The following is a 27,498-nucleotide window of genomic DNA, read 5'->3' on the forward strand; positions in this document are numbered from 1 at the left end:
AGAAAATACAAAGTTTTAGTGCTGAAAACAAGATAATATTCATATTGCACACACGGCCCTGTGTCTATTTCCCCCTGCTGAGTACAATTACTGATTCTGTTCCAATGTCTTATGTTTCCTGTGCTTTTTCCCTTCAGTAACCTTATGCTAAGCCAGCTAGATGCACTAAGGAAGTACAGAGGAAGGTGGAAGAAAGGAAGGATGATAGGCTAAGTCAGAGACAGGGCCATCTAGTCAATCATACTGTTATGGGTTAAATCTCAGAGGCTTTCATACTTATGATACCCAGGGTGATCTAGATTTTTTTTATATTACACTGAACCATTCAGGCTGATGGTCCAGTTTTTTCAGATTATAGGGAGATTCTTGTCATAAACCTCCAAACCCACTTAAAGTCCTTGAACTGGAATTGCTTGAAGATGTGGCATCTCAACCTTCTAATTCATTCTACACCACAGACTTCAGGTTGGGTAGCAGTTGGTCCTGCTCCACATGAGTACTTAACAGCCAAAGGTCAAAGATCTTTTGCTACTCTGGTCATCTTGTTACCATTTAATTATGTAAATTGAGAACAAAATAATTTGTTCCTTTCTGACCCAGCTCCTACCAGAAATTTAAGTACCAGCTAAGAGGGTACCAACAAGTCATGTCCTGACAAATCAGTTTTTTATCTTAGTTGGACTTTCTTAATTTAAAACTGCCTCGGTCCTTATAAAAGGGACAGCATATTCAGATCTTTCGGATCTGACATAAAGCTTGAAATGTAGAAAGAATGATATTGTCTCCAACCATCAGAGGGTGCTAAAGATGCAAGTTATAGAGTCTAGCAAAACTAAAGAAAATTTATAAGTCTATGTAACTAGGTAGTAGAAACCTGGTTCCTTTTCTCTTTCTCTCACTTGTTCTCACGATCTTTTTGCCCATCCCTCTAGTGGTAAAGTTAGAAAAATTTTATATTTAAATTTGTATTTTTATTAAAGTTATTAAACTTTTTTATTAAACTGTTACTTATTACATTTATCTTTTTTCATTAACAAAGTTATCTCCAGTAGGTGCAAACAGCAATGGGTCTTATCATCTTATAGAGATGTCAGATGTTAAACAAAATCCTTTCCCAAAATAATAGCTTTAACAGCTTCATGGAATCATCGAACTGGAATGTTGGAAGGGACCTCAATTTAGCCATTGAGTTTAACCTGTACACTAGAGGAATCTCCATTGTAACTTACTGACCACCAAGAGGTTTATTCAGACTGCTTGAAGAACTCCAAGAAAGAGATCCCCACTCACCTAAGCAGCCCATTCTACTTTTAGACAGCTCTAATTTTTAACAAGTTTTATTGACTGCAAGCTTAAATTTGCCTTTTTTTCAGCTTTCCCATACTTTGCAGGACCCATCATTGCTCCTGATTCTGACCACTGAGGCCAGACAGAACAAATCTAATCCCTCTTCCACAAGACAGCCCTTCAAACATTTAAAGACAGTATCATCATGTCCACCCCACCTAGCCCTCTCCTCCCTCAGTATTCTTTTTCAAGGACAGTTTCTTCAAATGATCTTTATATAACAAAGACTCAAGACCCTTCACTATTTTGGGTACCTCCTTCTGGATACTCTTTAAATTATCAATGTCCTTTAAAATGTGGTACTCAGAACTAAAATAAAATACTACAAATGAGGTCTGATAAAGAGTAAAATACCGTGGGGATTATCACCTCTCAAATTTGTTGAAATTATGCCCTTCTTAATGAAATCTAAACCTCCCTTAATTTTTTTGGCTGCCACAACACACAATTGCCTCATACTGAGCTAGTGACCCACTAAAACCCCAGATTTTTTAAATTACTGTATAACAATACTTGCAAAGTTGACTTCTTTTTTTTTACAAGAGCAAGACTTTTACATTTATCTTTTTGAATTTCTCTTATTCAGTCCAATCCCTTAGCTCATCAAAATTCTTTTGGATTCTGACTTTGTTATCCCCTGCTTGGTACCATATGAAAATTTATTCAACTCAATGATAGAAATGTTAAATAGCAAAAGGCCAAACAGGGATCCCTGGGGTAATCCATTGAAGACATCCTATCCCACTGATATTGAACTTTTAACAACTATTCTTTGGGTACAACCCTAATCCAATCAAGTCTGACTCCATCTGACTATACATTGTCTAATCCATATTTCTTCTTCTCCTATTAGCACAGCATGAGATATTTTATTAAAAGCTTGGCAAGCTCCTTATAATCACCACTTCCTTATCTATATGGTCCTCAACAATCTTTTTATAAAAAATTATTCTAGAATTTCCCCAGGAATTCAAGTCAAACACACTGGTTATACTTTCCTCCCCTTCTGGAAAGTCATAGCATTTGTGTTTCACCAATCATGCAGTAACACTTTCATTTTCCTATGATCTTCCAAATATACCTTAGTTCAATCAATCTGCCAATTTTTCCAAGACCTGAAAATATAGTTTATTTGGACCAGGTAACTGGAATTCATGAGGGATGGCTAGATTCTCTATTCATTTTGGGCATCATTCCTTGTTGGTTATTGTTTTGTAAAGATATCATATTTTACCAATTACATCTAATAGCAATTTTCCAAGTAAGTTTTCTAAAGTTATATGATACAAATTGTCTCTTTCCCTCTCTTCCTCCTCCCTCCTAGAAATGAGAAGCAATTTGATCCGGGTTATACATGCATTATCATGCAAAACATATTTCCATATTGTTCATTTTTGTAACAGGATACTCATATAAAACCAACCCCAAATAAACTAAAGTGAAAAGTCATATGCTTTGATCTGCATTCTGATTTCAAGAGTTCCTTCTCTGGAGGTAGACAGCATTTCTTGTCCTAAGTCCCTTAGCAATGTCCTGGAGCATTGCAATGTTGAGAATAGCTAAGTTTCACAGTTGATCATTCCACAAAATTGCTTTTACTATGTACAGTGTTCTCCTGGGTCTGCTTATTTCGTTCTGCATCAGTTCATATAGGTCTTTCCAGCTCTTTCTGAAATCACACCATTCATCATTTCTTACACCACAATAGTATTTCATCACCATCATATACCACAATTTGTTCAGTCATTCCCCAATTGATGGGCATCCCCTCAATTTCCAATTCTTTGCTACCACAAAAAGAACTACTATATATATTTTTAATTTTTTTTTTAAACCCTTAACTTCTGTGTATTGACTTATAGGTGGAAGAGTGGTAAGGGTAGGCAATGGGGGTCAAGTGACTTGCCCAGGGTCACACAGCTGGGAAGTGTCTGAGGCCGGATTTGAACCTAGGACCTACTATAAATATTTTTGTACAAATAGGTCCTTTCCCCTTTTTTATCATCTTTTAGGGATACAGACCCAGTAGTGGTATTACAGGATCAAAGGGTAGGCATTATCTTATAGCCCTTTGAACATAGTTCCAACTTGTCCTCCAGAATGGATGGATCAGTTAACAACACTACCAATAATGCATTAGTGTCCCAATTTTGCTACATCCCCTCTGACATTTATCACTTTCCTTTACTGTTATATTGGCCAATCAGATAGATGTGAGGTGGCACCTCACAATTGTTTTAATTTGTGTTTTTCTAATCAAGAGTGATTTAGAACATTTTTTCATGTGATTATTGATAGCTTTGATGTCTTCATCTGAAAACTGCTTGTTGACCATTTGTCAGTTAGGGAATGGCTTATAATCTTATAAATTTGACTTAGTTCTCTATATATTTGAGAAATGAGACCTTTATCAGAGAAATATTTTTCTCAATTCACCATGTCCCTTCTAATCTTGGTTAAATTGGTTTTGTTTGTACAAACCTTTTAAATTTAATATGGTCAAAATTAATAATTTCACAATCTTGTAAGGTTCTCTATCTCTTATTTGGTCATAAATTCTTCCCTTCTCCTAAGTCTGACAGGTAAACTATTCTGTGTTCCTCTAATTTACTTATGGCATCACCCTTTATGTCTAAATCACATACCCATTTTGACCTTATCTTGGTATAGGATATTAGATATTGGTCTATACCTGGTTTCTGCCATACTGTTTTCCAGTTTTCCCAGCAGTTTTTGTCAAATGAGTTCTTGTCCTAAAAACTAGGATCTATGGGCTTATCAAACACTTGATTGCTGAGATCATTTGCCCTATATCTATTCCACTGATCTACTGTTCTGTTTCTTAGCCAGTACCAGATTGTTTTGATTGCTGCTTTATAGCAGTTTAAGAACTGGTTCTGATAGGCCACTGTCCTATTTTTTTTTTCATTAATTCCCTCGATATTCTTGATCTTTTGTTCTTCCAGATAAATTTTGTTATTATTTTTTAGTTCTATAAAGGTTTTTGGCAGTTTGACTGGTATGGCACTGAATAAGTAAATTAATTTAGGTAGAAATCTCATTTTTATTATATTAGCTTGGCCTACCCATGAGTAATTAATATTTTTCCAATTGTTTAGATCTGACTTTATTTGTGTGAAGTGTTTTGTAATTGTTTTTATATGATTCCTGTATTTGTCTTGGAAAATAGACTAAATATTTTATGTTGTCTAGAGTTATTTTAAATGGAATTTCTGTTTCATCTCTTGCAATTGTACTTTATTGGTAATATAAAGAAATGCTGATGACTTATGTGGGTTTATTTTGTATCCTGCAACTTTGTGAAAGTTATTATTTCAACTTGTTTTATAGTTGATTTTCTAAATATATCATCATATTACCCACAATGAGTGATAGTTTAGTTTCCTTGTTGTTTTTATTTTATCATTTTAAATGTGTAATTTGTTCCCTTTGGCAGAAAAAAAAAAAAAAACCAGAATGGAACACCTCTGCCTTATCTATTGTCAATTATCATCATTCTAGCCCTACCCTTTCCTCCCAAAATAGCTTTTAGAAAAAAGAAAAGAACCCTTACAGTTGTCTTAGCTCTCTTTACCAGCTTTGAGCTCATTCGGAGATTAAGCATTTCTGACACCACTTTTTCTAAAATTATGCCACAGTTTATTCTGTTACCTGGTCTGTTTTCTATCTTCTATATATTTCATTTCTGTAAATACGTTTTTCTGTATCTTCTGAACATTTTGTGTTTAAATCTAGATTTGTTAAGTACACTATATACTCACTTCAGTTTCTTCAGGCACACCCATTTTTTCTCTACATTGTTCTCCTTTGGGTCTTCCAAATCTCATCATTGAGCATCTACCACATTCCCCTTGCATGTACTACCCTGAAGTATCTTGCTGCTTCAGATTCTATCTTTCCTCTGTATCTTTTGAAATCTGCTTTCTCAAAATTTAGGGTGCATATCAGACCATGCTCAGATTTCTTTTCCTTCTCTACCACAAACTAGAGGATGAACTAATCACTTCCTCCAAAGATCCCCCACCATTTCCATTCTTACCAATTCTTCCCTCACAATCAAAGTTCAATCTAGAAAAGAATTTCCCCTTGTTAGTTGCTCTATTTTTTTTTTTACTTCATCATTAGTAACAAGAGAAAAGTCTATTTTTCTTAAAAGGACATAGTTCTTCTGAAATTTGGAAGTAGCTAGGTGGCTCAGTAGATTGAGAGCTAAGAACAGAACCAGGAGGTCCTGGGTTCAAATCTGACTTCAGATATTTCCTAGCTATGTGACTCTGTGCAAGTTCCTTAACCCCATTTGCCAAGCCCTTATCACTCTTCTGTCTTAGAATTATTAGATATAGGTTCTAAGATGAAAGGTAATTGTTTTAAAAATAAAATAAAATTACTAGTATTCTCAGGAATTACTTTCCTCATATTGTTTAATTAGAAAATTTTGTGCCCCTGAACTACGTTTCTCAGCATCCTTTTCCCTTTGTCCACATGTTTGTTTATAAGGTGTGTGTAACCCCATCACTGCTCTCTTCTCCCTAGTGTGTGGTCTGGGAAGCTTCTCTTTACTAAGGCTATCACTTCCTCTATTTGAAGTTATTATTAATAAATCTTGTAAAATGTAATACTTGGAGTATTGGGTATTAATTTTTAATCTTACAATATCTAATAAATAACTAAACAAATGTAAGTCCTACACAACAATAATTAATCATGTCATGTTCAATACTCACTCTCCCAGGAACCAAGGGGATAGTAGCTTCAGCCTTGGTCCTTTCTGCTTCATCATAAGTAGGCAATGTGGTAGCCACATTGTAAGAAGGGGGCTTAGGAAACCCAGATTCATCTTTGTAGTCAAAATATGCTGTAGAGAAAGGTTAAAAATAATCACATACAGAAAAAAGCTTTAAGACACTTTATTTATTGCTTAAGCCAGGCAGTCTCTCAATAGGTATGATTTTTAAATGATATCTATGTAGATTATCAAAAATAAAGTTTTAAATCCAAGATCATATTTACCCTGCCATATTTTTAGTACAACTCCACTGTCATGTGCTTTTTGTTTTCAAAATACAAACTCCTTTTTAAAACTGACTTAAGAAAAACCTATCCAACCAAACTAACCTAATAAATAAAATACCATATACCAAAGAAACAAAGATTATTTTTAGAAGATAGTGGATTCCGCTCCATTACAATGAAGAAATAACTGTTTTTATTAAAAGCTAAAATTCATATCATAGTAAACATATGCATTGTGTACATTATTATGAGAAGTCATTATTGGATCAAATATTTAGAGATAGAAGAGACATTTAAAGTCATCTGATCCAACTCCCTCATTTTACAGATGATGAAGAGTGCCTGAGAAGTTAAGGAAGTTATATGACAGACCCATGATTTGAAGATAGGTTTTTGGACTCCAAATTCAACACCATTTGCATCATGTCATATTGCTATATAAAAGATTAGTGCTGTCATTACCACACAGACATGTGTAAACAATTAATGTGAATCAAAAGATCTGGACTCAAATTTCATCTTTAATTACTACCTGTAAGACTTAATAAAAGACAATAAAATTCCATGGGCTTCATTTTTCTTATCTGAAAAAAAGAAGACTCTAGAATAAATGTTCTCTGAGGTCCCTTCCAGGTCAAAGTCTATGGTTCCACCACATTATGTCATGTATGATATGGCTAATATACCAGCAGAACCATATACCATTATTTTATATGAAAAGTTGATAGCTTAGGTCCAGAAACAAGGCATAACATCAACTAGCCTTCTTTTCTCTTTTTAGAAATGAAAATTCACAAATCAATGCCTCAATTGTCAAAAACTCACTTACATTAGAAAAAGCATTTATTTAGAAAAATCTTAATCTCTCTTTATATTAATGTTCTTTTAATTAAATTCCTACAATATCCTGTGGGAAACAAAAATGTCCTATAATTCATCAAGATTAAATTTACATTTTTTAATAATTTTCTCATGCCTTATTGAAATTAGAGGAAGCAGCTAGGTGCTCAGTGGATTGAAAGCTGGACTCAGAGATGGGAGATCCTGGGTTCAAATGTGGCCCACTTCCTAGCTGTGTGACCCTGCACAAGTCACTTAACCCTCATTGCCTATCCCTTACTGCTCTTCTGCCTTAGAACCTATACCCAGTATTGACTCTAAGACAGAAGGTAAGGGTTTTAAGAAATAAAAAGGAAAAAAAAAGAAATTAGAAAGGCTATCCATATCAAAATCTATGCAATTTGGCTCTTACATTATTGTATTGTTATTTTAAAAACTATCTGTATGATTTCTCTATAAATATATATTCCTTTCTACCTGAAGACACACTTTGTAAAAAAATAATATACCTAAAATGAACTTATAATTTGGTTATTAGTTTTAAATTATTCTACTGCTATAGAAAGTGCTAAGGATGTTTAAAAAGTTATGCCAAACTGAACGAAATATAGCTCTAGATTTCCCCTACAAAGAAAAAGCCACAAATTACGTCAAATCTAAAATCAAATATTGGTTAACATCTTAATGATGAGTTAAGATTCTTTCATATCTGAAAAAGAAAGGTGTTAACAGAAAAAAAGGGTCCTTATGAAAAATTTGCTTCCAATTCCAAAATATGTGGAATCATTTTTTAAAACTACAAATAAAATGCTTCGTATTAACTTGAGCTCTATTGCACATTTAACACAACAATATCAGGTACCCTTGGCATTGCTCAAAATGCAAAGAGATAATGACAACAACTAGCAAACAACATTTCAGAGTCCATATATTAGAACCAATGAACTTAAAAAATAGAATCGTTTGAGGTAGTGTATTGTAAATAGACCCTGCATATCTCAAAAGTATAGTGAATATATTTTAACCTTTTCTTGATAACTTAGGGTAATACAATGATGCCCACCAATCACTCAAACGATTCTATTTTTTAAACTTTAGGGTAATATAATAGGGTAAAATTGTTAAATTTTTAAAATATGTTGGTATTCAAAGAAGTAAATTTTAATACATTCAGAAAATTCAGATATCCAAAACAACTTATCCTCCAAAGACTGTACATAGTCAAGATAATGGATTTTTTACTCTTTCTAAAATAAGAATCCAGCTATTCATTTGCCAACTTTAGTTTTTACCAGTACTGCTTAGAGTTACAGATCAAAGAGGGGAGGGGAGGGAGAATGACTCTTTAGTCCCTTTTTAGATATCCTCAATTTCAATCTACAGAAATTTAAGGAGGCTAGCCAAAAAAAGACTATTGAAATATTTTTTTCTCTCCTCTAATTCCAGGTCAGTCATTACTGACTCAAAAATGAAGAAGGCAGTTGATAAATTCCCCAGTTACTAAGGTTAGTTTGCAGGGGAGACAAGAATGGTAATAGCAACTTCAAAGAAACAATCCACATACCCCATATAATCCCAGTGTGAAGTAAAAGATGGAAAAGTTACTTGGCTGGCCAGATGGTCATCTGATTACAAGCCTTAGTAAAGGCTCTAGCCTATTCCCCTAACAACATGATGCTTCCTTTTCTCATCACCTTCAAGTATATGCTAAATTCAAAGTGTTATTGAAATAAAGGAAAATGAGGTTGAATACAGCCCATTTAGATTTATTGTTTTGATTCCTTTTGTTCATTTTCAAGCCTAGTAAAAGACAATCATGAGTTGTACTTTTGCCCCCAAGTTTTTAATTTATTAAGATTTTAATAGCATAAAAGCATCATAATAAACCTAAATGCTATAGACTTGAGTAATGGGTTCATAAAAGAATCATAAATAACAACACTAATTAAACTATAAGAACAAAAAATCATGTAAAATAGAGCAGAACCAGAGAAACCAAAAAAGGCAGAATAATCTCGAGGCTTTTAATTTTCATCTTTCTATTAGTGCATTTACTGGAACCTTGGCTTATACTTTACTTTTCAACATTCTGATTTTATTCTTTAACTGGCAATGTAAAAAAGGAGCCCTTAATAATAAATTCTGTAAAAACATGAATCCAAATATATAAACTATAACAAAGAATTTTAGATATTATCTAAAGCAGTATGTTACTGTGGATGCCTTCATGTTAGATAATTTTGGTCTTATGACTATTAGTCCCTTCATCTCTGAAATTCTGTCCCAAGATCACTTTTAGTTCTGTATTTCTCTGTTCTAAGGATATCATATCTGTCTATAATCTAAATTAAGTCTGAGATCTAAACTAAGCCTAATTAAAAAAAATTTTTCCAATTAATGAAGTCTTTAACTAAATTGTTTTTTAATTAACAAAAATCTGCTCTTTCCTCTCCACACTTCTTCTCTCCTTTCAAAAAGAAAATTTTAAAACCCTTGTAACAAATATGTATTGTCAAACAAAACAAATTCTTGCATTGGCCATATCCAAAATAAAATATGCCTCATTCTGCACTGATCCATCATCCCTGAATCAGCAGTTGGTTAGTACATTTTAAAACAATTCCTTTGGACACAGCTAGTCATTCAGAGTTCTTAAGTCATTAAGAAGTGGTTTGTCCTAATGATATTACTATTATTGTATTAATTGTTCTTCTGGTTCTGCTCTTTTCACTCTGCATCATTTTTTGCAATTCTTATCAGGTTTCTCTGAAATCAGCCCCTTCATCATTTCTTAAAGCACAACAATATTCTGTCATTCATATATCATAAATCCATAACTAGCTTCAGACATTCCCCTATTGATGATTCCCTCAGTTTCCAGTTCTTTGCCACTGCAAAAAGACCTGCTATAAATTTTTATACATATCCCTCCAACTTTTTTAAAAATATGGAACACTTCACAAATTTGCATGTCATTGTTGCACAGGGGCCATGCTAATCTCTGTATTATTTCAATTTTAATATATGCACTGCTGAAGCAAGCACCCTCCAACTCTTTAAAAAAAAAAGTGCTACCTGATTTAAAAAAACAAACAAACAAACATCTATTCCTATTCTGTGATCTTCCTGGAGGTGATTTATTGAAGGAAAGTATCTTAACTAACTAATCTTGAATTTGATAGAATTCTCCTAGGGCAGAGGTGTCAGACTTCAAGACCTTCAAAACTCCTGAGGGCTGCCAGAAACAAACCAGATTAAAATGTCTAACAAAATAAATAAAAATACAATACAACATAGATAATATTAATTTGTAGATTCTAAGTCTATATGCAGCCCACAGGCATGCTTTTCTATTTAAATTTGACATCACTGCCCTGGGGTAAAGAACTGAAGGAAGAAGATATCATGAGTCAACATACCAGGATTTCTAAAGAAGCAAGCATTTACCAAATGTCAATTGAAGATTCTTCCTCCTTCAGGTTTATATTAGAAAAGATGACCAATTGGACCTTTCCAGTTCTAGGATTCTATCTATGACTCTAATCCTGTGAAAAGTAATTTGGGCCCTTCATAGCCAAATTGAATAACATTATCTAATAGAAAACTGCACCCCTAAGGTCAAATAACAAAAATTAGATTAAAGATAACAAGGCAACCATTTATGAAAATATATTAGAAAAAGAAATCTCTGAGAATCATGAAAAGAATGAGGCAATTCAGTCCTTTTCCATTTACCTGCACTCTCTGCAGAGATGCTGCTGTACGGGGGAGGAGCGTCGTTAACGACTCGCTCAGGCTCTCCAGGCTCTTCCTCATTCTGCAGCTGAAATAAATTTTAATAAATGTGATAAATCAAACTTCTCTGATATGATGACAGTGCTGTATACAGAGCTGTACTTAAATGTTTGCTATGAATAGTTCGCTCTCACTGTTGTCCATCACGTCTTGTATCCTCATTTGGGGTTTTCTTGGCTGAAATACAGGAGTGGTTTGCAATTCCTTTTCCAACTTATGCAAACAGGGTTAAGTGACTTGTCCAGGGTAACACAGTGTCTGAGGCTAGATGTGAACTTGGGAAGACGAGTCTTCCTGACTGCAGGCACAGCACTCTATCCATAGTGCCACTGAGCTGACCCAATAGTTCTAGATATGTTATTATATATTATACATTATATATCATAAACGTATGAATCCTCTTTTTCTTTATGTGTATAGAGATTATATAAAAGGTAGTGTGGAATTTGTTCAGTCATGTTCAATTATTTGTGATCCCATTTGGGATTTTCTTGGCAAAACCAATGGAGGGGTTAACATTTCCTTCTCCAGTTCATTTTACAGATGAGAAACTGAGGCCAACAAAGTTAAGTAACTTGCCCAGGATCACACTGCTAGTGTCTGAATCCAGATGTTAATTCATAAAGAGGAATCTTCCTGATTCCAAGCCCAGTGCTCTAACCACATAGTGGCAAGACTAATTAAGAAAAATAAGATGTTTATGCAAACACTCTGCTTAGATATTTTTCAACTCAAGTCCCCCAGACTAATTTTTCTATAAGATTTCATATTTCAAGATGTTTTAATGATATCAAATAGCTTGGGTATTCTGCTAGATTTTACAAATAAAATTCTATCCTAATTCCACCTACGAAAGCCTACATTAGGCACTTGACAACAAGAACTAAATTGTTCAAAATATTCAGTCCTTTTCTTTTTTGTTTTGACTTATTTCATTCAGAAATCTTGGTGAAGAAGTCCCTTCTACCAATGTAAATCTTTTACTCTTCTGCAATTAACAATCTTGGAGAAGTAACTAGGTCGCTGAGAGGTTAGGCAACTTCTCCAAAGTTACATAACCAACGGGGCAGCTAGGTGGTACAGCAGATAGGGCAGTAGGCCTAGAATCAGGAAGCCTTGGAATCAGGAACATAAGTTCAAATCCGGCCTCAGACATTTACTAGTTATGTGAATCTGGGCAAGTCACTTAACCACTTTTTGCCTCATTTCCCTCATATATATATATATAACAGTAACTGCCTCCCTATAAAATAGCCCCTATCTCCGGGAAGGATCAAATGAGAAAATAATTGTAAATTGTATAGTCCCTGGCACATTGTAAGCATTATATAAATGTTAGTTATTGTTCTTATTAGTAGCAATAGAACCCAGGTGTTCCTGATTTGGAACCCAACTAAGGCTGATATCAACCCAATACAACACATTCCCTCTCCAAATTTTTAGCACACATGTCAAATGTGTTATTCTACTGTTGATGGATGAGAACGGTACTAACTTAGAATAAGAAAAATGAGATTTTAGCTTTTCCAAAGTAGTAACAGGCTTCACTGGGCCATCTACTCAATCTTCCCTTTCACCAATAGTATTGATTTGTGCACTAGCTGGTGTTAAGAATACAATTTGAGACCATGGAGCATGTAAAGGGGAAATGATTTTTGAAGATTAAATCTTTTATTTCAGATTTACTGACATTTTGGGGGGCTCATCCCTATAATTTCAATGGAAATTGTTCCCCACTGGGTGACCTCTCTTTACCAAGGCAGCTCAGTCACTACTCTGAAAACTTATTAAAGAACTTTCAAAGGCAGCAAGGGCTGAAATCCAAGACTAGAAATGGGAGATCTGGGGTTTAAATTAGGCCTCAGATAGTTCCTAAGCTGTGTGACCCTGGACAAGTCATTTAACCCCCACTGCCTAGTCCTTACTACTCTTCTGCCTTGGAACCAATACACAGTACTGATTCTAAGATGGAAGGTAAAAAAAAGCATATTTGCAAATGCTAGTATTATCAAATTTTCAATTTCAAATTCTTGCACAAGCCAATTTTTATAATAGCCAAAACATAATTCTCCAACTACAAGTACTTTAATGAATATAACATTTATTAAATGCTTTCTTTTTGCAAAGTATTAGGGACATAAATAGAAAAAGTTAAGCAAGTTCCTGTTCTCAAGGAGCTCACATTCTAAAGTCCCATGATCCTTAGGGCATGATGAAAAGCAGATGATAATGCTTGTTCTTTAAAGTCATTTCCATTCATAAAATGATAGTCCTTTCTGAGGTTGAACCATTTGAAGGGCCAAGGACTTTGGTAGCAAGAACTTTCTTTTCTGGGTCAGCAGAAGCTAGGGGCTACAGCACCTAGAGGAGCAGTTGCTAGGCTGCATCTTCATAGGAATTACCTCTCAGGATGATAGTAAAGGATTCACTTAATGGGCCTGTGCCCTCTGTGTGGCAGTGGATTAGCTGCTGGTGGGGAAGGCTGGCCCCTTGACCACAAGATTTACTTCTCTAGATAATGATGATGAGGGCTGGGAGGTAAGTAAGACCAGTTGTCTGGGTAGTACTGGGAATGTTCCCAGTGCTCCTCTGCCTAATATTAAACTTGAGCCAAAATACACCCCAAATTATTTAATTTTAACCAAAAATCAATTTTATAAAACACTTAAGAATGTGTATAAGATAATTATTCCATAAACTACAATGATTCAAACTTTCATATAAAATGCAAATATTTGCCTTTATTAAGTTCTGCAGTGAGAACATGCTGAGTACCCACAATTCTGGCAAACATTTCAAGCGCTAGGTGGAATAAGTCTCAGGAATGCAAAGAGGATGTTCCAGAGTTCCATATACCTTTCATTTCTCATTCTTAAAAAATCTTTTTCAAGGGGGTAGCTGGGTAGCTCAGTGGATTGAGAGCCAGGCCTAGAGATGGGAGGTCCTGAGTTCAAATCTGGCCGCAGACACTTCCCAGCTGTGTGACCCTGGGCAAGTCACTTGACCCCCATTGCCTACCCTTACCACTCTTCTGCCTTGGAACCAATACACAGTATTGACTCCAAGACGGAAGGTAAGGGTTTAAAATAAAAAAAAAAAAAAAAAGGTGCCACTCCAAACTCCATTTTATACAATAAGGCTAATTGTTTTTAGTTTTTGATAACATTGCCTTAACACTGACCTTTAATACCTCACAGGATTTGTAATTTTCTTCACTTAGATATAACCTCTCCCTGGTCTCAGGAGAGGTGATCATCTCTGAAGTTCCTTCTAGTTCTAAATCCTAGAATACTATTTATTGCCCTCTTGATGAGCAATATCAAACAATGAATCCTTAATTAAGTTCAAATAGTTGCTTCTATATTTCATTTTACATCTCATGAACATGATATAAGCAAACATTAGTGACTTCAACATAACTTAACTATGTAATAATTCTTCTAAAAACTATAGAAGTCCATAAAATGAAGAGATTTTACATTCAACATCACTATGAGAAGTTTCCTAGCAATCTTTAAAACAGAAAAAGTCTCTTATAACTGAAGAGAGATTTCTCAGAAGAGATATTCCCACTTCCTCAGAAAATTCCTTATCTTCTTTTTGAAAAATAACAGAATGTTCATATTCAAGTAAAGTAGAACAATCTCTATAGTGAGATCAGTATCTCCATTTCATCCAAATGCAACTTTCATTAGATGTACTATGTACAAGACACAATGCTAGGCTGGGAAGATAAAAATTAAAGTGACTATTGACTTTGTCTCAAAGAGTTCTATCTCTAAAAGGCAGTGAGGTGGAGTGGGAAGGTAGAATAACTACATAAGAGAATGTAGGATAAGAACAAAGGTAAAAGTCCTATGAGAAATAAATTTAGGGAAATAAAACCATTTTCTTCTAATGTATTCAAATTTCATACAGTATAGTTTTGTCAAATCAAGTACCACAGTCACAACTCAAAAACTTAATATCTAAAACCTACCACTTTGAGACTGTAATATCTATTCAGTATGTGTGTGTGTGTGTATATATATATATATATATATATATATCATCTAGCTAGAAAAATGTTTCTAGTGAAGTGTTTCCCTTTATACACTCCAAATGTAGCAGTCCATTGTCCTTGATGATAAAGAAAAAGAACTCATCATTAAAAAAAATGCAGATCTTTTTCCATCTTATATTCCTTCCAGTTTCACCTTCAAATATCTTGTATCAGGATGACAGCTTATTCAATCAATTTCTTTAAAATGTTTTTTTTAATTTCTAATGCTTCTCATTTATTAAGAAATACTATGCATAAATAAGTTTTGAACTATTCATCTCCATAAGATCTTACAATTTTATAAAAAAATATTATATCAATTGGCTATTAATTCACTATCCCAAGGTCATAGTACCATAGCCATAAAGATATTTAAAGGGCCTTCTAGATCATCAAGTCTAACCTTCTCATTTTACAGATAAGGAATGTGAGGCCCAGGGAAGTTAAGTGCCTAAAATATAGAATGTCTTCATACAGAACCGGAACTGGTCTTCTTGATTCCAACTTCAAGACTAGTCACACATGACAATGCCCTTCTATTCAACTCAATGAGAATAACGAAATACAGTTTTTGTAAAAAGTCTTTTAGCTTATTTTTCTAAGAGTGATTTAGTTTAGGTTAAGGCTACCCACATGCTTTTGTCTAATCCCCCTAGGCCAGTGATGGCGAATATTTTAGAGACAGAGTGCCATGCCTGCCTCCATCAGAGACCACCTGCGGGCCCCGAGCCAAGTGTCAGGTGTGCCCTGCCCCCCCCAACATAGGGGAGCAAGGAAGTGTTCCCTTTGGGCTGCTGGGCAGAGGGGTTGGTGAAGTGAGAGATGTCCTCAACAAGTGTAGAGGGCGGGGAGGGGGAGTGGCCTGAACCCTCTGCTCTCCTCCAGCACTTCTGTCAGTGAGCCACCCACCTTACTCCCTGTGTGCTCCAATTGGACTGCTGGGCAGAGGGGTGGGGCATGTGAAAAAAATGTCGCCAGGCATGATGGAGAGGGGGAGGGGAGCAGCTCCTGAGTCCCTCTGCCTTTCTAGTAACAAACTCAGGGAGGCGGGGGTGGGGTGAGGGGGCATTTTTGGCACCTGTGCCATAGGTTTGCCATCACTGCCCTAGGCATTCAGGGCATACATTTATAGGTCAGAGAATGGCTCAAAAAAGATTTTCAATGTTGACCCTACTGCTTCATACTGGGGTCAATGCATTGGCCTCATTAGCACCATATTTTCACCAAATAAGCTAACATGCATAAAGCATCATTTAACTTGCTATTCAACATATACATACATAACATACATGTGAGAACTTTTAACAAGTAAGATTTGTGCAGTGTAACAAGAAGAAAATCGATGGGCAATCTTGCTGCTTTGTAGCTATAAAATGTGGCTCGATATCAATTATATAAGAGCTTTAAAATGATTTACTTGACCTTGACACTTTAGATAGACATTGAATGTGAAATATTATCATCTTTACTATACAAATTTAGCAACAGACAAATGAAAATGTCATTTGAAATGAGGTAGATAATCATTTTCTTTTACTTTAAATATCACAGATAACAATTTCTGCTGGAAAATCATTTTAATGGTTTACCTATTTACTAGTTCATATTTTTATTAGTCAAATTTAATTTTGAACTAATATTTTTTGTTAACGCCATCTCTTCTTTTAAATGTTTTTATTCCGAATTTGACAAAGACCAACAAAATGAACGTTTCCACATATAAAAAAGAAAAAAGTAGAAAAGAAACTATATACAAAATGACATCTCTATTCTATATGTGAAGAGTAAATCAAACTCTCTTTGTCTATCAATCAGCAACTTTTAAGTTAATCAATCAAAAACTTAAGTATCCCTACTTAGTACCTTACCAGTCACTAAGTATGAGAGTTCACCAGTCATTTGCTAGAGTGGGTGACAACTCCAAAGGCTACTGCCACCCACCTTGGGCAGTACTAGGCAAATTGAAAGGCTGAAACTGGTTCCCGTAAAGTGGGGGAGCAACAGGAAGTGACATTAAGAAAACTGCTTTTAAAAGGCCAGCTCCAGGATTCAGGGATGATCTCTATGTTGGTGAGCTGGACTGGAGGAGGAGATTCTTTCCCTGGATCCTGTGTGGGCTTGAGGTGATGAGTAGAGTGATTCCTGCATTGGTGCTTCAATGGGACACTCCCTTTAGCTGTGAGTTCTGATGATAACCTTGGCAATCTTAGCCAGTGTGAATTGAAGGTTCTCAGTGTCTCCTGGCTCTTTGATTTTCCACTTTCACTCTTTCCACCTCTTTGTAAATAAAGCTCCTAAAGTCATTTTGACTTAAGCTGTAATATTTTTAAATCAGCGACCAAATTACTTTAGAATTCTCATATTTAGCATAAAACTTAAATTTAAATTCTTACATATAGTTTTAATTTCTTAAAAACAAATTTAGTGTATCCGTTTTGAAAGTTGTGCTTTGTCTTTTCTTCTCCTAAATTTCCTCCTATTCCCTGCATTTTTAAAAACTGCTTTAACAACTCTTTTTCTGTCTTTTCTCCTTTTGGACATCATTAATCACCTTTTTAACAAATAAGCATAGTTCAAATAAAAAAAGCAGAGTCAAGCAAAATTTGGGAATATTGGCAACATCCAAAATCGTACTTTTCTTTCTGAACCTCTCTCTAGTCCATCATCACTCTGTAAGGAAATGCATTGACCCAGATTATGTCTTTCAGGTGGTTTTCTTTAAAATGTTGTACTCATATAAATTATCGTCCTGGTTCTGCTTACTTCACGCTACACTAGTTCATACATGTCTTCTTAAGATCCTCTGAATCCATCCCTTTTGTGATTTCTTATGATGCAATATTCCATTCATTATATTCATCTGCCACAATTTGTTCATCAATTCTCAAATTGTTTAGCACTCTTATAAGTTTCCAGTCCTTTGCTAAACCAATTAGAGCTACTAATAAGAAAGGTCACATTTAGAACACTAGATCTGTTGTATATAATCTATTTGGAAATAAACCTTTGGGATCATGATTTTATTTCCAGAAAAAAAAACAACATGCATTATATATTAAGTAAAATGAAACTTGAATTTACAAAGCACTTTCATTTTTCCACTCTCCTGTGAAATCTAAGGTACTTGAAGACATGTACATAAGTTGTATGTACTAAACTAAATAACCTGATTTTTATGTTCACAAAAATATATAATTTTTTTTCTTTTTCTTTTTTCTTTTTTTTAAACCCTTACCTTCCGTCTTGGAGTCAATACTGTGTATTGGCTCCAAGGCAGAAGAGTAGTAAGGGTAGGCAATGGGGGTTAAGTGACTTGCCCAGGGTCACACAGCTGGGAAGTGTCTTGAGGTCAGATTTGAACCTAGGACCTCCCATCTCTAGGCCTGGCTCTCAATCCACTGAGCTACCCAGCTGCCCCCAATAATATGTAATTTTTAGAGATATAATTATGGCAATTTTGCTTGAGTTTGCTCCTCTGCTTAAAGTGTGATTAATTTTTTTCAGAATATAAGGAAATTAACATTTATTATCTGATAAGGAATATAAATGAAGATGTTTTAACAGCAATGGTTTTAAAAGTAATCAAATTTTAAAGTTTTTTAAATTAGAAAAGTTAAATTAATGAAGTTCAGTCCTAGACTCAGTATTTCTTCAATACCAAGGATTTTGTGAGGTAGGAAACTTACTGGCTTTGATAAAAGATTTTCCTTGTTATATGTTGTTATTACCATTATTACCAAACTAAATACTCTCCCACTATACTTCCTCATTTGTTTGCTGGATTTTCTCACATATTCATGTGAGAAATAATATACAATTCTATTTCTTAATATGCAACATTACTCTGTCACCCATTATACTCATCCAGAGTACTATTTCAGTAATAAGATCCATCCTATTCAGTCTAGTCTCAGATAAGTATTACTTCATGATATCCAGTTCACCCTGCTTGATATTCATACTTGGTGAAGATGAGCATAGACATTCGAGGTCATGAATTTTATTGCTTGTTTCTTTTTTTAATTTTGTGTTGTTCAGGATCGGCCTATTAAGGAACAATATTAAGAAACATTAAGGAACATCATTAACCTGCCTCAGATTTTGTCTCTTATGAATTACTGGGCAACTCTCTACTGATACTCTTCCTATACTCTAGCTATTCTTTAACAGTATCTAGCTTGGTAAAGATACATAGATACCATGAAAATAATACTTGTCCCTTAAAGGTCTTTAACTTCTTGCTGAAGACTTCAAAATCTTTATGATTGTTTTCTTGGTTGCTACTCTGTCTCTAAAATTACTACCAGATTAGCTTCCAACCTTTTTATTAGTTTGAATTTTTTTTACCATAATAGTAAATGTATATTGTTAATTTCAGTAAGATACCTATTATATGGTGTATGTAAAATTATACATAATATATATTGTTATTTCAAAAAGATACTTATTAAGTAATACTGTAGACATGCCACTATTCATAAGAATATAGATTGAGAGCCAGAAGGAACACTAGATATCAAATCCAACCTGCTTATTTTGCAGATGAGAAAACTGAGTTCCACCTTAAATGACTTTTTTTTTTCTGATTCCAAGTCCAGGGTGCTATCCACTATACCACCTTACTTCTATAGTCGACTACGAATACAAAAGAGAAGACAATTTTTGCACTAATTATATACAAACAAAATTAACACATTACCATCCTTTTACATAAAGAAAAAAGTATTTTATTCACTAAGATAAACATTTTTTTCCTGTGTTCAACCTGAATTCTTCTAATTCTCCCAATGGGCATACGCCTTCACTTTCAAAAGACCACTCATCAGTGAATTTCTCCAAAAAGCAGAATGTGTAACAGTCATCTTGAATTTCTTCAAAAAACTAAATGGAAACATTCTGCAACACTGGAAATAAGGTACCTAATTCTTAAGGCCACATATCTTAGCAATGAATTTAAATTAGCTGAAACTAATCTCAGCTTTTCCTGAAAACATCTTAAAAAACCTTGTGGGATAAGTTACTGGGCAACACATGAAATGTAATATTTTGCACTACTGTTCTGGCTATAGAGGAAAAAATGACTAAGGCTCTACTAATAATTGGCACTCTCTTATATACTGGCTCCATTGACCTATTTTACCATTCCTTCTACTAGTTCTGGATGATTACCCAAATAGGCATACTGTGTATGGGAAGAGGCCTTTTCAAAGCAACTAAAACAAAAGCATCTAAAAAAATTTTTCTGGGAGCACCTGGGTAGCTCAGTGGATTGAGAGCCAGGCCTAGAGACAGGAGGTCCTAGGTTCAAATCTGGCCTCAGACACTTCCTAGCTGTGTGACCCTGGGCAAGTCACTTGACCCCCATTGCCTACCCTTACCAATCTTCCACCTATAAGTCAATACACAGAAGTTAAAGGTTTAAAATTTAAAAAAAAAAAAAATTTCCTTTTGAACTTGTTTTACTCCTTAGAAAAGCAAACTGGTGCTGTGGAAAGATGATTAAATTTGAAATCAAAGGTTATCTTGGTTAAAATTTTTTGCACTAATTACTACCTGTGTGACATTGGCCACATCACAATTTCTTTGGGCCTCAGACTCAAAAGGTGTGAGGGGTTGTACTAGATGATTCATAAAGTCCCTTTCAGATCTAAATCTATCTATCACATATCAACCTCCACAAAAGTTGCACTGCATAGACTCATCATAGTGCAAAGATTTCTCTTCCAAAGGTTCTCAAAGATCATGTTGATGGGGCCCAAAATTCTATCAAAGGAAGGGAGTGAGATGGATTCCAATTGGGAAACTGCAATATATCCAATGATTGTAAGCTGCTCCCTAAAACAAAACTCCCATCTTTTTAACATCCGCGTCTTTGTGGTGCTGCTATATGACATGTTTTGAAATGATGATTTTCAAAGACTCAAAATTGCAAGTGACCCAAAAGGGCAATAATGAGACACATGGTGGATAAAGACTGCCACATATAACTAACTGATTTGGTGTAAAAGATTTGGCTAAATCAGAAATGTGCGATTGAAAAAGGAGGCAAATTAATCACATTTCAAAAGACAAAAATTACAGTCTTTGTATAATACTAGTTCCCACTTAATGTTACAAGATTTAAAGGAAGATTTTAAGCAGGTTGGATAGATCCTTTATGTAAAGGATTTACAAGATGATACAGAAAAAGAATGGTATAGAAGAAGTCATGTAGAGTCTACAATATAGACCACTGTAGAGAATACTCTCATCTATGAAATCAGTTCAACTTTAGTACTGAATACTCAAATACCATATCCAAGTAATTAAGAGTAAATTAATTTTTTTACAAGATGATTGAGAAATGGAACAAAAACTACCAAAAGGAAGGGTTATTCTTCCAAAAATGTTTAAGTTGGGGGAATATTTAGAGAATGCTGACAGAAGTCAGGAGCAGAGTTAACTCAGGTAAACTTAACACTCTCTTTTTATAATTACAATTTTGATCCCATTAGAATTCCTGAAATGTTTGAACTTGGAATGTAATTAAATTGTTGGCCTTGAAATTTTAAATGATTCCCAGAGGTAATACACTTCACATCCTAAATGAAAGGTGTACAATTATTAAAAGTAGTGGATGATCTTATATCAAGCACCCTTTATGTCAACAAAACCTACTAATCTGAACCCCCAAAATTGTAGCTTTCCTTACAATAATACACATAAATTTTTAAGACACAAAAATTAAAATTATAGGTTTAAGGAAAACAATTTGAAAGAAAGGGAAAAAAGCAGAAGTTGAGGATGTGTTTTATTTAGAACAGAACAAAAAAAAATCTTAAAAATGATCCTTACTATTACAAAATAACAATCCAGTTATTTGTTACATTTATTTTCTTAGATTACATAAACTTTTAACTTCCAATGAAAAGTACATATACAGGGGCAGCTGGGTAGCTCAGTGGAGTGAGAGTCAGGCCTAGAGACAGGAGGTCCTAGATTCAAACCCGGCCTCAGCCACTTCCCAGCTGTGTGACCCTGGGCAAGTCACTTGACCCCCATTGCCCACCCTTACCACTCTCCCACCTATGAGACAATACACCGAAGTACAAGGGTTTTAAAAAAAATTTTTTTTTAAAAGTACATATACAGAAATATTTAAACAAGAAAAGAAAAACAAAAAATTAAAAACCATAAGTTATTTTCTTTGTAAACTTGTTTTACTATTATAGTAAGTTATAAAATATTCATATTCTGTTTTATAAGTACTTTCGACCTTTTCTGTGTATTGCTGTTACTGCCATTAAATAATGTGAAAATTATAAATGAATAAACCTGAATGAAAGTGGAAATGACAAAATTCACTCCATATTTCCAAATATGTCATATTCCATTAAGACGTATTTTCAAGTGACTTTCTAGTTCACAAAACTGTAGATGTATAAGCAAAACAGTTTTTCTTCTTAAAAATAAAAGTTATATTGCTTATATTATAGTGTGTTTAATAAAGAAGGATATCTGTGAAATAGGGGAAAATGCTAGCAGAGATCTATAATTTCATCAAAGGCAAGATAATTTAGTGGAATGAGCACTGAATTTGGAAGTGAGCAAAGACCTGAGTGATTCCTATTTTCAGTCATTTATTATCTGTGTGACCCTGGAGAAGTACTTAAAACTTTTTAGGCCTCAATTACCTTACCTATAAATGAAGGTGTTGGACTTAACTTCAAAAAGCTCCTTCTAGGTCTAAATTTATGACATATAAATTTGATAAAAACTCACTATTTGACAAGAACTGCTGGGAAAACTGGAGAAGTTTGACAGAAACTAGATATCAAAATGGGTATATTTTAGACTTTAATTTAGATTTAGACAGAAAGGATGACAACATAAGCAAATTAGAAGAGTATGGAAAAGATTATCTGTCATATGTATGGATAAGGAAAGAATTTATTACCAAACAAGAAACAGAGAGCATTGCAGAATATAAAATGGATCATTTTAATCATATTAAATTTTAAAGGTTTTGCACATACAAAACCAATGCAGCCAAGTTAAGAAAGTAAGCAGAAAATTTGGGGGAAATTGTTTATAGCAAGTTTCTCTAATAAAGGCCTCATTTCTCAAATACATAGAGAACTGGGTCAAATCTATAAAAATACTAGTCTTTATGAACAAGTTGTTTTCAAATAAAGAAATCAAAGCTATTGATAGATGAAAAAATGCTCCAAAACATTATTGATTAGAGAAATGCAAATTAAAACAACTCTGAGATTATCATCTATTTGATTAATATGACAGAAAAGGAAAAAGACAAATGGTAGAGAGGTTTGGGAAAACTGGGACATTAATACACTGCTGATGGACTTATGAACTGAACTAAGAGAACAATTTGGATCTATACCTAAAGGGATATAAAACTATATCCTTTGACCTGTGTCAATAACACCACTAAGTCTGTGCCCCCAAAGAAATGAAAGGAAAAGGGCCTACATGTATAAAAAATACATAGCAGCTCTTTTTATGGTGGCAAAGAGTTGGAAATTGAGGAGATATCCATCAATTAGGCAATGCCTGAACAAATTGTGGCATATAATAATGACAGAATACGACTGTAGAAAAGATGAATAGGGGACGGCTAGCTAGCATAATGGATAGAGCACTGGGCCTGGAGTAAGAAAGATTCACCTTTCTGAATTGAACTCCAGGGAGGGAAGAGGAGAGAGGAAGGGCTTAAAGAAGAAGGAAGGAAGAAAGGAAGGTTTCCAGAAAAACAAGGAAATATTTTTGTGAACTGATTCAATTGCCAGAACATGGTACACAGTAACAGATCAACTATGACTTAGCTATTCTTAGCAATACATTGATTCAAGACAATTCCAAAGGACTTATGATGAAAAATGCTACCCCTACTCTAGAAAAAAGAACTGATAGATTCTAAATGCAGATCAAAGCATACTATTTTTTTTCTTTTTTTTTTGAGCTGTGTTTTATTTTACAACATGACTAATATGGAAATAACCTTTATCAAACTGCTTGCCTTCTCAAGGAGTGGGGAGGAAGGGGAGAGAGGGAGGAAATTTGAAATTCAAAAAAATTTTTTTTAAGAATGTTAAAAATTGGGGGTAGCTGGGTGGCTCAGTGGATTGAGAGCCAGGCCCAGAGATGGGAGGTTCTGGGTTCAAATCTGGCCTCAAATACTTCCTACCTGTGTGACCCTGGGCAAGTCACTTAGCTCCCATTGTCTAGCCCTTACCATTCTTCTTCTTTTTTTTTTTTTTAAACCCTTACCTTCCATCTTGGAGTCAATACTGTGCATTGGCTCCAAAGCAGAAGAGTGGTGAGGGTAATTATATATTTTTAAAAATTTTTTTAAAGAAATGATGGCACACATTACAAGTATAGGGGACAACCAAAACTGCAGCCAGGAGAGGAGAGGTGGAGGGTCATTTGTAAGGAACAATAAGAAGACAAGTCTGGCTCAACTAAAGGAAAGGTACAAGTAATACGTAATAAAGTTATAAAGGTAGGCTGAAGGCAGAATATGAAAGTCCTTAAATGCTAAACAGAGGAGTTTACTGAATAGGGGAGTCACAAAGTCAGACTCACAATTTAGATAAATCACCAGAAATTTTATGTAGGATGGGGCAGGGAGAGACTTAAGACAAGGAGACCAAAGAGGAAGTTACTGCAGTAATACAAGCAAACAGTATGATACAGTGAAAAGAACATTTGAAAGACTTGGATTCATATCTCTCATCAAATATGAAGTACCTCTATAAGTCTGGACAAGTTACTTAACTTCTATAGGCCTTAGTTTCCTCTTTTGGATAAGATAGCCTTTGAGATTCCTTTTAGGGCAGAATCTGAGACAATTCAATCATCATAATGTAGAGGGAGGCCTTAATCCACTCAACGGATACTGACAGTCTAGAAGATGGCCTTCCATCTACTTGGTCTCTATCTGGGATGTACAGGTTTAAATGTGTTGTCGCCCCCCCTCCCCCCATGAGAATGTATGGGCAAAGACAACTTTGAGTTGTTTTTTTTCTATTGTATCTCAGTACTTATCACAGTATTTGGCACATGTTAAGCTGGTAATAAATTTCAGTGATCCTGAGATCCAGGCAAGAGATAATAACTTGGCCATGTCTCTAATTCCATTATTCCAATTCCATTTCCCATTATTCGCTTTGCAAAGCTGTCTCTCAGTTTCATTATAACATTTCATTTTTCCCAATTACATGCAAAACAAATTTTGCTATGTGTTTTCTAAAATTCAAGTTCTCAGTTCTCTCTCTTCTTCCCTCACCTCCAGAGGCAGTAAGCAATTTGATGCAAAACATAAGCCTACCAGTTTCAAAACAATTAAGGAGACCACAAAGTTAAATTCTTGAAATATAAGAATTTAAGTATAGAATTATTTGTTTCAATGGTTTAGTTTACCTTCAGATTAAATTTTTCCATAAATCTTTCAGCAACTTAATAAATGGCTATTTTTCAAAAATTCTAGATGTATTTTGCTATAAAATATAAGATACGCTGTCTATTGGGGAAATGTTTTTTAAATCTTTTAAAACTATTAAACATTTTTCTAAACTACATTCCATATTCAAAACATTTTATGCAAATGATAATAAAGAACATCTCATTTAATTAGAAGCATAATAAATATTATCCAGAATAATTTCAGAAATTTTAGAACACACTTTCCTAATTCTTGCATGTTATTAAAACATTAGTGGCCAAAGTAAAATTTTAAAATAAATGAAGATTTTTAAAGTATTTCAAAAATTAATGCCAATATTGCCCATTGGCATTCCCATAGCAGAGTTAGGAAAGACAATACTATAAACCTGAAAAATAAGAACGTACAATTATCTTATATAATATTCCTACAAATAAAAAACTTCTGGATGTAAAAAAGAATTACTCAAAATCTGAGGCACTCCAAGACATGCCCAAGGAATGCTATAAAGAATCTGATATATTCTTCCACATCAATCCTCTCCCCAACCTCGGAACTATTGCTTACAACATCAGACAAAGCAAAGGAACTAGGTAATAGCACATTTTGCTGAAAGAATATCTCCATAATTACCTTAGCATACAGAAAATGTTTCTTTTAGATCTTCTTTTCTAATCTTTCCCTTCTCTTTTGTACCTCTTTCCAATCCAATCCAACTAGCATTTATTAAACACTCATACATTCCTGGCAAGGTACTAGGATCTGAGGAGCACAAACTACAGAGATAGGACTAGACCTATTAATTTCATTAGCATTGGGAACTCCCAAGTGTGGAAACAATTCAGGTCTTACAGAGAGTTGCCTAGGGCTCTGAAAATTTGAGTGACTTGGCCAGGACCATATAAGCTAGTATGTGTCAGAGGCAGCAAATGAACCCAAATTTTCCTGTGTTTAAAAGACAATTCTCCATATTTAATATACTAAAATGCCTCATTTTTGCCAAAGGCAAACAATTAAAATAGTCCCTAAAGATCTGCATTCTATTTATGTTTATTGGCTAGCTGACTAAAATAGTCAAGTAAATAGTGAGTAAGTACATAGGATAATTCCTTTTTTTTAAGCCTCACCTTCTGTCTTAGATTCTAAGGCAGGAGGGGCCAGGACTAGACAATTAGGGTTAAGTGACTTGTCTAGGGTCACACATCTAGTAGGCAGCTGAGGTCAAATTTAAACTCCAGCCCTCCAACTCCAGACCCTGCCCTTTGTCCACTGAACCACCTAACTGACCCTACACTGAATAATTTCAAGGAACAGAGACCACTAAAATTTTGTGGGATCAAGAAAGGATTCCTATAAAGGGTAACCAAATGAGCTAAGAGCAATGAGTGAAATTAAGAAGTCTAAGAAGTAAAAGTGAAAAAGTGAATATAGTCCAGGAATAAAGGATAGCTTGTGTAAAGGTAGACAGAGGTGGGAGATAGAATGCTACCTTCAAAAACAATCAATTTGAATGGAAGTAAATGGCAACATCTTTACATGCTAAGCTAAGGTTATATTTTATCCCAGAGGCAATCAAAGGAACTGAAGGCTTGCAAGTGGGAGTTTCTCAAACATAGCTTTGAAAAACATCTAAATCATAGAATTATCTAGGAATAGCTAAATAATAATTTTACTACCAAGAGAAGAATGCAGACAAGGCTAATTTTATAAAATGTGGGTGTAAGTACACAAAATATGTGTATGTATAAATACATATGCAAGCATACACATGTAATTAATGAAGTTTATTAGAATATACCACATATAAATATTCATTTATGCTGTACATTTATAGAAAGTAAAATGTTATGGTTTTCTTTAAAGCCTTAAAAATTAACACTAAAATATATTTAAAATATATAAATTAGGGGGCAGCTGGGTAGCTCAGTGGATTGAGAGTCAGACCTAGAGACGGGAGGTCCTAGGTTCAAATCTGGCCTCAGACACTTCCCAG

General features: G+C 34.5%; 1 protein-coding gene and 1 non-coding gene across 2 annotated transcripts in view; both read right to left on the bottom strand.

The window, feature by feature from the left end:
* Positions 1-27,498, bottom strand: part of NDFIP1 (Nedd4 family interacting protein 1) — a 156,991-nt gene that overhangs the window by 21,131 nt on the left and 108,362 nt on the right. The window contains exons 2-3 of the mRNA XM_044659872.1: positions 10,957-11,044; positions 6,093-6,223 (exon numbers count right to left, since the gene is read on the bottom strand). Of these exons, the coding sequence (XP_044515807.1) occupies positions 6,093-6,223; positions 10,957-11,044 (219 nt within the window). The remainder of the gene's footprint in view (positions 1-6,092; positions 6,224-10,956; positions 11,045-27,498) is intronic.
* LOC123238349 lies at positions 10,163-10,264 on the bottom strand. Its single transcript, XR_006505548.1, has one exon. It is a non-coding gene; the product is annotated as a U6 spliceosomal RNA (small nuclear RNA).

This window comes from Gracilinanus agilis, chromosome 2, assembly GCF_016433145.1.
Source record: "Gracilinanus agilis isolate LMUSP501 chromosome 2, AgileGrace, whole genome shotgun sequence".
Taxonomy (NCBI): Eukaryota; Metazoa; Chordata; class Mammalia; order Didelphimorphia; family Didelphidae; genus Gracilinanus; species Gracilinanus agilis.